We start from the raw sequence: 12,355 nt of genomic DNA, 5'->3' as shown, positions 1-12,355 counted from the left end.
ATGATGAGGATGGAATGATGATGAAGACAACACATACACCCAGCCCCCGTGCCATTGGAATTAACCAATTAACGTTAAAATCCTCGACCCGGCCGGGAATCGAACCCGGGACCCTTAGAACCGAACCGTTCAGCCAACGAGTCGGACATAATGTTGATTATACATCCCTACAACAGTCCTTATATCTGCATAGTCTGTCACAATGCCGTGAATTATTGGACACACTCTTCATTTTTAAATTGCTTCATTTCTTGGTGAATTATCCACAACTCCTTGCAAAAATTAATGTACATGTACCAGACAGGCACACAAGGTTCAAGAATACATTGTCTACAGATTGGCATAGAACTAACTATGCATTCAATGGGCCAATTGAACGAATGTCAAGATCTCTAAACAAAGTGGATATTGATATATTTAACTGCTCATTGTCAAAATTTAGAAATCACTTACATAATCTCCAGAATTGACTATTACTTTCCTGTGCTTACTTGTAATATAACCTGTGTATATATCTGTACATATTTTTCTACTTAAACTCCATTGAATTATTTTTAGTGTGTTTTGTTTATTCTTCTCTACTGTTATGTAAAATGGTATTACCGTTAATAGAGTATTATTAAAAGAGCTTTGCTACCAACAATATCATGCCAATCGCACATGAGCTAGAGTGTTCTCATCTTGTGGCAGGCCTTCCGCATAGGGTGCCAAGCAGTCCTGGCATAGTGTACAAAAACATTGGAAAAAATAGTAGGTTGAGACCAGTTCGTGGAGTATTGTAACATGGTAGAGATAAAATAACCATATCACATAGCTTGAATAAATGTGCGTTATAGTTTGTTTATGAAGTCATGTTATTTGCATTTTAAAATCAGGGAACACCGGGTGTTTGGTATTCTATAGTGCTACAACTGGTTGTTTCCCAAATGAGTGAAAATGCTGTTCATATCTTATCTTCTTCTTGCTGTGAGCTTGCATGCGGGAGATAGTAGGTTCGAATCCCACTATCGGCAGCCCTGAAGATGGTTTTCCGTGGTTTCCCATTTTCACACCAGGCAAATGCTGGGGCTGTACCTTAATTAAGGCCACGGCCGCTTCCTTCCAACTCCTAGGCCTTTCCTATCCCATCGTCGCCATAAGACCTATCTGTGTCGGTGCGACGTAAAGCCGCTAGCAAAAAAAAAAAAATTATCTTCTTCTTATTAACAAAGCAGTAAGCAGAAACCTTTCCCAATGCAATGATAATTCATTAAACATATAATAATACCTGTTGCTTGATGTGCTCATCAGATGAGATACCGTACTTCCTACTCTCCTCTTATGTTTGTCTCACAAGAATTTCTTCTCAGTTTCTTCAAATCTAAGTGAGCTTCAAAGTTGTCAAAGTAATTTAATTACCGGTACCTCTAAAGTACAGCAGCATACAAGGGTTGTGGGGGGTACAGTCCATGAACTCATTAAGTGGATCATGACCAAATGCACGGTGCAAAATCGTAGGGGGGGGGGGGGGGGGGGAGGGTCATCCCCCTATCCACTGACAAATTTATCTCAAAGGTTCCTCCCCTCCTCCCCACTAAAATTGCCTCGGGGGGTCTTTCATTATAAAATAATGAGGAAAATGTAGAACACATATACTGTATTACTGAAATGTATGTGCGTATATTTTCATAGAACATCAGCAACACATAATATAGAGATGTTACGAGAATGACTGCTAGACTTTGAGCAATAAAGCAACGCAGTGGTGACAACCCCACACATGCACCTTATTTTTCATGTTTTACTCTGGCAAGTCCATTTGAAACCTGGGAATAACTTTCTAATATTCATTATTCCTTTTTTAACAACAGAATTCAAATGAAAATATTTGAAATTCATATTTTTACTTACTGTACTCACTTAATTAATTAATTCACTTTACATACCCCCACCCACACTGGGTACTGCCTAAAATAAACACTAGAAGTTAAGCCCCATGATCCTCCTCAACCCACCCTCCCCCATTTCTTTTTGATTTTGCACCCTGTCCAGATGTATTAAAAGAAAGGAGAGGCTATATTGGATTCAGCGAACTATTATTGGTGAAAAACAAGACAAAATTGAAAACAAAATTGCTATTCTTTACGTGTTTATAGTTCAGGTAGATCCCCTTGGAAATATTTACAAATAGAAGTTCTAGAATTCTACAGGCAAACAACTTTCACTTCTTTCTGCATGAAGAGGCATCAAATGGCAGGAGGAAATTATGTATCAACCAGCATGGCCAGCATGTTCCAGTTAGAAGAAGAATGATAAAGAGTCAAAAAGCTTTACAGGAGCTGCAGAAGTTCTCAGTACCTTCTCTACTGAAACTTTACATTTAAACACACTGTTATGAAGAAAAGTATGTCCACTCATATATTTGTAAATAAAGACACACATACATACACTTTTCACATACAACAATCTACTTGCTGTTGCAGCTGAGGCTGCGCTGTGCAACATAACGGACCTGAGTTCACATCCTGAACTTACTTTGGTTTGACACATAAATTATATTGGATTCCTTTTCAAACTCTGAGTAAGTTCAGTCACCATACAAAGACTCAAAGACGTACAAAACAGTCACACAAATAAAAGGAGGATTAAAATAAAATACTTAGAAATCTAAGCTGTCACTTTCATAAAGTTTGTAATTGATACCCAAGTCCTCGCTTGTTGATATTGCACCCGGTAGACGCAACCTAGGGTGACTGACATTTCACAGAAGGAGTTTCAAATAGCACATAAACACACAATAATTTGCACTCTTTCACCGACCGCATGTAGGCAGGTTCACCATGAAGAAAACATTAAGTTCTATGAGTGAGGCAAGAACCAGGAACATGCCGTACATTATGAGGCATGCCTGTCCCACCTTGCTGTCCAACTGGAACTTGTTGAACGAGAATGTGGCATACAGCAAGAACAGTGTTGACAGCAGGGAAATGGCACTGTATTCCAGTCCTCGTGAATTAATTCCAACATAGTGATGGCCTTCAGTGGCAGGCAGGAATGAAGCTTTAATAAGCCATGGTAGTCCCAAACATAGCAGGATATCAAATGTGTTAGAGCCGATAGAGTTGCTGATTCCCATGGATCCATGTCCTGCATCACAAGATCATATAAATTTGTATCAGAATATATATTTTTGGATTAAGTAATTCTTATGTTACAAGCATCACATTTTATGATCAGATGTATGTTAAACATTTTGTACATATTTCAAGAATATAACTTGAGGGTAGTTGATTATCCAAAATAGGAGGGCTGTTCTTTTTTGTCTTCAACCTCCGATGGGCTATAGAAAAAAGACACACATGATTTTGTCACTAAAGGTTTAATAGTTTCATACTTACTTTTCCACATAATTGCCCAAACGATTTAGGCATTTGTCATATCATGACATCAGCTTACCGATGCCCTCTGCAAAGAAGTCTGCTGCCAGTGAAGTAATGTGCATCTGGACAGCCTCCTGAATGGAGATTTATGATCAGTGAACTTTCTACAGGAATCCCAGATATTTTAAGGTCTTCTCTGTACATACCGTAATTGTGACTCAACACTTAAGATATTGGAAACTTTGTTCACGTTGGTTCCCATTAATGTTGACTGACGAACACAAAATGCAACGAATGGCATAAGCCATAATGTTTCTCATATGTTACCATAGTTAAGGGGAAGAGTTTTCCAAGTCTATCACTACTGGCGATGAAACTTGGGTCCTGTATGATACTCTAGAAACCAAAGAACAGTCTAAGCAGTGGATGCATCCTTCTTCTCCAAACAAGCCAAAAAAGTTAAAACTGACACTGAGCAACAGGAAAACAATGGCTACCATTTTTCTGGGACTATAAAGGTTTCTTGGTGGTGGACTTTATAGAACAGGAGGCTGCACAGATGCACCTTACACATTGGCAGCAGACTTCTTTGCAGAGGGCATTGGAAGGCTGGTGTCGTGATATGACAAATGCCTAAATTGTTTTGGCAATTACATGCAAAAATGTATGAAACTACTAAACTTTTAGTGATAAAATCATTTTGTCAGTGTGTCTTTTATTTTAGCTCATCACATGTTGACAAAAAACAGGCTTCGTAATTATCATTACTTAAAATTCTGCATTTAGCATTCGTTACCTATAATCAGTACAGGTGAATGGACTCTGTAGTCCAGAATTAAACAGCAAACACTAACAATTTATTAGAAATTTGAATTCCTTCATGTTTTTCACCCCTACTAACCTCGGGCAAAGATACACATAGAAATGATATCTTACTATTTTTCAGTTCATAAAATTCTCACAAGTTACCATTAGGAATGATAATATTACTTTCATTTTTAATTAAAAATGGAATTTTGAATCTAGTAAATAAACATGCATGTCTTCATAAGGCATCCTTTTATTCTGTCTGTCTGTCTGTCTGTCTGTCTGTCTGTCTGTCTGTCTGTCTGTCTGTCTGTCTGTCTGTCTGTCTGTCTGTCTGTCTGTCTGTCTGTCTGTCTGTCTGTCTGTCTGTTAAGTCACCTGCCCAGCAGCTGGTTAAATCCTGAAATAACACCTGCAAAGGTTGTGCAGTTATAGGGAAACAGCAAAAACCAAAGGTGGTGCCAAAATGAAATATAAGTGGGAAGATGAAGAGTGAGGTAGTTTGCCATCGCTTTCCTCACTGGGCCAGAAAGAGCTATTGCAGCATGACTGACCCTACATGAGGAGCACATTCCTTAACACTTGGACACAACGCTCCAAATGTTATTACTCAGTACCACCCATAACCCAGGAACCTCAATAAATGAAACTGGAACTACGGTGGAAGCTACATTGTGCTCTGGCCTGTGTCACCCCAGCGGGGTATATATAGGTCAACGACCTGAGAGGTATACTCAGTTGAAATATGCAACCACCGGTTGAGTTGGCCATGCACATAGAGGCGCGCGGCTGTGAGCTTGCATCCGGGAAATTGTGGGTTCAAGCCCCACTGTTGGCAGCCCTGAAGATGGTTTTCCGTGGTTTCCCATTTTCACACCAGGCAAATGCTGGGGATGTACCTTAATTAAGGCCACAGCTGCTTCCTTCCAACTCCTAGGCCCTTCCTACCCCATCATCGCCATAAGACCTATCTGTGTCGATGCAACGTAAAGCAACTAGCAAAAAAAAAAAAATTATGCAACTCAACCATGGCAGAAAGTTATGCTGCTACGACGCGTTGCGCGAAGTGAAAGAGAGTCGTGCAGTAAGAATTTGAATTTCGTTGTGCAAGATCACAATAATTGGAAACTTCAACCGCGTCATGAACGTGTGAAATAGTGTAAAGTACTAGAAAACTGAGTTTCATAGTACAAGACTTACGAATTTCTTTAACAAGTAGTGAACTCGTGATCTTGAATATGTATTCAGGTAGAACTTAGAATACAAGTGTTAAACTTGCCAGTTTACAGTGCATTATGGATTTTGCTAGTTCGATGTATACTTGAACTCTGTCGCGATCACGTACGGTGATAAGAATATTAGAAGATATGTGCGCGATAAATTATACTTATGACTATTGACAAATTCATGAATTTTGAGACACGTGTTTTGTCTCTGATTACGAGTGTGAACTATTTAAGGTGTTATTCTAATCAAATACTCAGTGATTAATGAGATTAAATGTGGTCAATTTTCACGTATTTTTGTGAATATTTGAACAGTATCAATAGAAAAAGGGACTGAACATTAAGGACATTTTATGTCGATAATAGGAAATATGAACCCTTGTTATGAGAATTCACACATAAAATCCACTTAAGCAGTGAATGCTAGAATTCTAGAGATTATTGTAGAAGTCGTGTTAATTGAATTTATGCATGAATTTCATAGACTGTGACATTCATACTCATGCCAAACTTACTATATGATTTGTGAATATTCTGAACTGTGCCTAGTGTCTAATTCCATGTCATATGAACTGTGTACTTAAAGACTGTGCTTTTGACTTCATAATTCAAGAAGTGATCTCATTTTTATCGTGAACATTTCCACAGAGACCTGACGTGTAGTTCAGACTGTGATAAAAGACTGTGCTCTTTCGAGTCACATATTAACTGCTACATTATAAAATGCAAGTACGAACTATGCTTTCAAACTCATCTAAGTGTGAAATGCAACTCATTACTATTAATTGACAGTGCTACGTCTTGCATTATCGTGCCAATTGAACTTTGTCCATATTTATTTCTAATAAACACTGGAAATCTTGGCGAAGTGTCGTAACCTCACATTACTTTAAACATCATATCCAGCGTGGGACAGGCTACATCGTCGGAGGTACATGGTAACATCGAGGGATAAGACGTGGTAACTTTGAGGGATGATATGTGGTAACTTCGAAGGATAAGACATGGTAACATCGAGGGATGGAACGTGGTTCGCTGCTGTTGGTGCCGAGTTCAACCACAGGCTGTTCGCCGTGGGAGTTCTAGTCACCAAGCTGGGGAGCCGCACTTCAACCATTTCTATAGTTGAATTCAGGTGATATAAGTGTATTTTACAATCTTTCTTGAGTGAATAATTGCACTAAAACATTAACTGACTTACTGCCAAGGCACTCAATCATTCTCAATACTCTAGTGCTACGCTTATCAAGTGAAAGTGCCTGGTCCATAAAACAATATTTTTGATCATGTGAATTCCAGTCCTACTACTCATTGAAATTGTAAGAAGTCATTTAACAGAACTGTAGGTCATTCTTAATAGAACTTTAGAATTTCCTCCAAAGCAAGTGTAACTGGAGATCATTCTTAAATGAACTTTAGGATTTCTTCTGAAGTAAGAGTAATTTGAAGTCATTCCATAACAACTTAGTTGAACTTAAGGGGTTTTCTCTACAGCAAGTGTATAAGTTATAAATCATGTTTAATTTATTTAACTGGACTTTAGGATTTCTGAAGCAAGTGATTTAAAATCATTAATATTTAGTTGGACTGTGGGATTTCTGAAGAAAGACTAATTGAGGACCGTTTTTGCAAAACTTGCTTTCTGCAAAAAATTGGAAATTTACTTTTTTATTGATTCACATTCATATTGAAGTCCTCTATAGGATGGTGAAACCTGTTTTTGTATAACTTGCTTCTTGCTGCAGTAATAGTCGATAAAATTTAGCGAGCTTTTGCAAAACTAGCTTTCTACTACTTAAGAGTTACAGCCAAACTTGCTTTCTACAGGAATGATTTTCATTTTGAAGTCATTGAAACTGTTAATCTTTATAACTGCATGGATTTGGTTTAAAATTGATACGACAATGGTCCTCTTGTTGGTGTTAATAAATATCTGATAAAATTAGAATGATACTGTTTTCCTTTCTTTTTGTGGTTTCTTTTATATTCATAAAGCGTATATGCCAAAGACAATGTTTAAATTATTTTGAAGACTGTGATGTCGAATAATTTTGAGTGAAAGGTGGATAAAATGTCCATGTAAATAAATTTCATAGAACAAGAATAACATTCCCTTCTGAATTAACTGATGGTGGTGGTGATTATTGTTTTAAGAGGAAGTACAACTAGGCAACCATCCTCTATATAACACTAATCAGAGGGAAAACTGGAAGGGATCCGACACTTCGAAAAATGAAGGTATCGGCCAAAGGAAGACAAAGGCCACGAAGGGCATGAAAATGAGAGACTCCCTAGGCCTCCATACGTAATACCGTCGGGGTCCGAAAAGGACAAGAGTTGACCAAGGGAGGTCGAATAGGATAGATGAAAGTGAGGAGCCTGGAACAATTAAGTGGAAATAATGCCAGGACTCAGCTAAGGGCCCCGCGGTCGCCAACCCACGCTCCAAAGTTCAGGGCCCCTGGGGCCCCTTTTAGTCACCTCTTACGACAGGCAGGGGATACCGATATTCATCAGAGTGTACATATCAGAAATTACAGGAATGGTGTACTGTAAAACTTACACTGTTATTAAATACATTTAATTGATAGAAAAACGAAGATAACTCATGTTTTAGTAAAATTACTAACACTTTCTTCACTAATATTTTGTGTAGAATGCAAGTTTTGAAAGAACTGTTGACTTTTGAACCCTCATACAGTGTACAATTCTTAAATTAAATAAAACCCAAAGATCACCCTGTAATAAGCACTAATTATATAGTTGATCAACAAAAAAGAAAGGTTATAACTAAAAAGCCCTTCTTGGAAAACAGTTTTTTGTCTCTCCTGAAAATTTTCACTTTTTCACAAAGCAAGTTTTGCAAAAACGGTCTTCAATTTGAAATTATGTTTAATCTATAATGATTTAGACAGACTCTAGACTTGCACAGAAGTGATTTGGAGGATTTAATTTTTCTTTTGAGCTCTAAAATCGTGGTCAATTGACAAAGTGATTTGAAAGAAGGTTTATGAACAAAGTTTTTATTTTATTATTTAATTTGAATTCATGAGTGGAAACTTAGTTGAACTTTAGGGTGTGTTTAATTGAAATTATTGAAAGCTATAATTCATTCTGGATGTTTTACGAACATCGAGTGGATGTGTAGAACAAAGACTATATTTTGTTCAATCTTGACAACATTTACAATTCTGCAATTTAATTTCATTCTGAACATGTCAATGGAAGATTTACTTTTTGAATGAATGAGAAGCAGGGTGATTTTCTTCAAATCATTAATAAAACTTATCAAAAATTTTGATACCATCTATTATTCACCCTGCGAAATCTTCCTTCTCTGTACCTGCTCCAATAAGACCGTACACAACCTGAGATCCTTCTCATGCTCTTGCCCAACAACTTTTCTGGTACAGTATGTTCATCCAGCAGACTCCAAAATTCAGTGCTTCCTTTCTCGTAAACTATTGTCCACAAAATTAGGATATTTGTGTTTAAAATTTTAAAATTCATAATTTTCCAGACATATGTGGGTTATTTCAGAAAGTATCACAAAATAGTTCCATACCAGTTGCTAGAATCTACCAAAGTTAGGCACACAAACTCTGAACTTGAGGTTGATTAGGTTTAATATGCTATTGTTCTTGCCCTTAATGCTGCCATGATATGGAAACCAAAGGTAGTCTGTCAATGAAAGATAAAATCTTAGTCTTTCTGAAACCTTATCAACATGCAGACAAGTGATGTACATGAGAGTTTTATGTTACCGTACATCATTCATGTTATGGAAAGACCAGTTGGGAGTACGGACAGTAAGTTTCAGAGGCGATAGAACTGGTATTCATCAGAATGAGACAGTGGTTATGATAAGAACAAAGGGGAAACCAATTTAATATTTGCAGATTCTGCCATGACATCCTGTAATTGACTATGCTGTGGATATGAAACAAAAATTTAAATAGTCTACTAACAAAGGAGTGAGCATCTGGGCATTTAAATAACAGCTTGAAGGATTAGTCCTAAAGGTATTCATGAGGTTGAACATGTAATAATTAACTAGTGTGATCTCACTATTCTTCTTGTTAAAATGTAAAAAGCACAATTGTGCACTGACATGGACATAATTAAAAAGTATAAGTAAATCTTAAACTACACTATTCCAGGAAAATAAAGGTTTAAATTCTAAAATAATGACATATGAATGGATGAGGAATGAAGGAGGAATGGAATGGGAATAGTGCTGAAAGATGATTTAAAGAATAGAGTAGAAGAAAAAATGACAGAATAATAAAAGTTAAAATATATCTAAAGAGAACTTGGAGATAGTACAAGTGTATGCTCCACAAGCAGGCTGTATATTACAAGAAAAATAATACTTTGAAGAAGAAATGCAGAAACAGCAGGAAGGAAAGAAAATGGTAGTAATAGGGGATTTAAATGTACACATTAGCAAAGAAAGGCAGGGATATGAAACAAAGGGTTGGGGGAATCAAAATGAGGAAGGTGAGAAATTACTGGATTTCTGCAAAAGAAATGGGTTCTTTGTTGAAAACTCTTTGTTATTATGAATGAGAGCCATAATATAACCTGGTACAGCAGAGACTGTTCTTGATAGTCAGTGGTGGGCTATATACTCTTTATCAGATAAATGAAGAGGGGTATTACCGATATCATGGTAATACCATCAAGAGCCTTGAACAGTAACTATTGACTGCTGGTAATGTACCTGAGAAGTATTAAAGATAAGAAGGACACAGAAAAATGAAGAGAAATGAGCAAAAGTATGGAAGCTGAAAGAGGAGACAACTAGGGTAGAGTGTATGAAAATAGTGAAGGAAGACATGCATAATACAGTAGTATGTGGAACAGTATGGGAAGAGTATCAGTCAAGAAAGAAGGAAGCAAAAAGGATGGTGGTAGAAGAAATTAGGTGGATCAGAGTGTACCAAGGTGATGGGAGAAGATAGGGAAGGTGGTAAAATGATTATGAAATGGTTAAAAGTAAGAAAAGTAGATATAATGGAGTTTGTAAAAATGGTAAATAAATATGGCAAGGAGGTGGAGAAGAAGGAGGAACTCATAATGAAGTGGAGGGATTGAAGAATTGCTAAATTCAAATGGAATCTCAGAAGAGGAAGTAACTGAGAGGGATGACGATGAACTACAAACTAAAATGAACTTATCATGGCAGGTACTAAAAGAACATTGAGAAAGATGAAAGGAGAAAGAGCATCAGGTTTGGATGAGATGAGTAAGGAGCTCGTGACAGCAGCTGCAGAGGTGGGGAAACAATGGCTATATTGCATGTCAAGAGCTGTATGGAAGGAGAAGAAGACTGCAATAAGACAGAAACAAGAACGGCATTACAAATATGGGTGATTTTGGACAAATGAGTAGCTTTACAAAAATGTTGCAAAGTTTGTGCTGGGAAGACTTGGGAGAAAGAAGATGAGCTACTTGACCAAGCGATAAGTTCCGAGCTGTTAGTGGAGAGATGGCGTGGAACGACATTAGTAGATGAATCAGTACGAGTGTTTTTTAAAAGTAGGAAAGATCATAATATGGAATTCAGACTAAACAGACTGCATGGAGGGCAAAAGAGATGATCAAGGGATGCAAGTTGCAGAGCCATCTCATCTTAAGGATCATACGAGCACGTGAACACCCTGGTAATCTCAAAACTTAAAATTTGTTTATAGGATGAGGAATTAGGGATTGAAATAATTTACCAAGGAAGATGTTCAATAAATTTTCAAATATTTTGAAATGATTTAAGAAAAGACTAGGTAAAAAACTTATAGGGAATCTACCTTCTGAGCAACTGCCCTTACTGCTGATGATTACTGATGATATTGGATATTGAGGAGGCATATGATAGTGTATGCAAAAGCAAGATATGGAAAGGTCTGAAAAACAAACGAGTTGGGAAACAGACTGTATGGAGGGTAAAAGAGATGTATCAAGGGACTGTAAGTTGCAGGGGCATCTCATCTTAAGGATCATATGATCATGTGAACACCCTGGTAATCCCAAAACTCTTGAAATTTACACAATATTGTATGATGAGAACAAGATTTCTGTTTGTTGAGAATGTATTTACAAAGTTGTAAGTGCCAGTTCACTTTCCGTTTCCATTTGAATCACACACCACGCCAGCTGACCACAACCCCATTTTGAACTACAAACTTTAGTGTATTGCATAGCTAGAGCTCGAACGGACAATGCTATGGGTATGGCGAATATGAAAACAGTTTACAGGGTGATCATGGCACTGCCTGCTTGATATGCATCCAATGGCTGCTTCATATCGAGCAGGCAGCGGATTACAGACCGCTGACCAGCTTCCAATGCCTTTTCTGAAAGTTATTTCAAGTTGTTTTCAAATCCCAAAGATGGCAGCATGAATTGCGTAGTCCGTGGCGGTGGTTAACGCATAGAGCTGTTACCCCGGAGTGGTTAATTGACTAACTGCATGGTAGTGTTGACAGTCACACGTGTAATATAATATTGCTTAATGAACCAATATGGACTAACTGAGCTGCTGTTAATGTATTGACTGAGGAGCAACTTAGGCCTATGCATGGGGTTTTTTAAATCTACTGTCAGCTCTGTATGAACACCCAAAGATTCTAAGCACGCGACGCCACTGGTAAGTTGTCTGAAAGTTGGAGGGGAGAAAATGGATGGCTATAGCAGAAGAACAGTTTGAAACACTCTCACTATTACTTTTCATTGTAGTAATGTATGATCTATAACTGTTAGGTTCTTCAGTCTGTTGAAACTAAATTATGAGTAAATACAATTTAGATAATGCCTGAAAAAGTAACAATTTAAAAATAGGATGACATATTTCATTTCTGAAAGAACATCATCCGATTGTATCAAATCACAGTTTTAAATTTCAATTTCATGAGTGATATTATATAAGTATAAAAGCATTCATTTTAAAAACTGTGTCCACTCGTC

General features: G+C 37.3%; 1 protein-coding gene across 2 annotated transcripts in view; it reads right to left on the bottom strand.

The window, feature by feature from the left end:
• Positions 1-2,050: 2,050 nt before the first annotated feature.
• zyd (sodium/potassium/calcium exchanger zydeco) overlaps positions 2,051-12,355 on the bottom strand; it is a 273,963-nt gene continuing 263,658 nt past the window's right edge. For both annotated transcript variants that reach the window (XM_067150202.2, XM_067150203.2), the window contains exon 9: positions 2,051-3,126. In XM_067150202.2, the coding sequence (XP_067006303.2) occupies positions 2,792-3,126 (335 nt within the window). In that variant the 3' untranslated portion in view covers positions 2,051-2,791. The remainder of the gene's footprint in view (positions 3,127-12,355) is intronic.

Source organism: Anabrus simplex, chromosome 6, assembly GCF_040414725.1.
Source record: "Anabrus simplex isolate iqAnaSimp1 chromosome 6, ASM4041472v1, whole genome shotgun sequence".
In the NCBI taxonomy this organism is placed as follows: Eukaryota; Metazoa; Arthropoda; class Insecta; order Orthoptera; family Tettigoniidae; genus Anabrus; species Anabrus simplex.
Note: the sequence above shows the minus strand (reverse complement) of the source record. Positions and strands in the feature narration are given on the sequence as shown.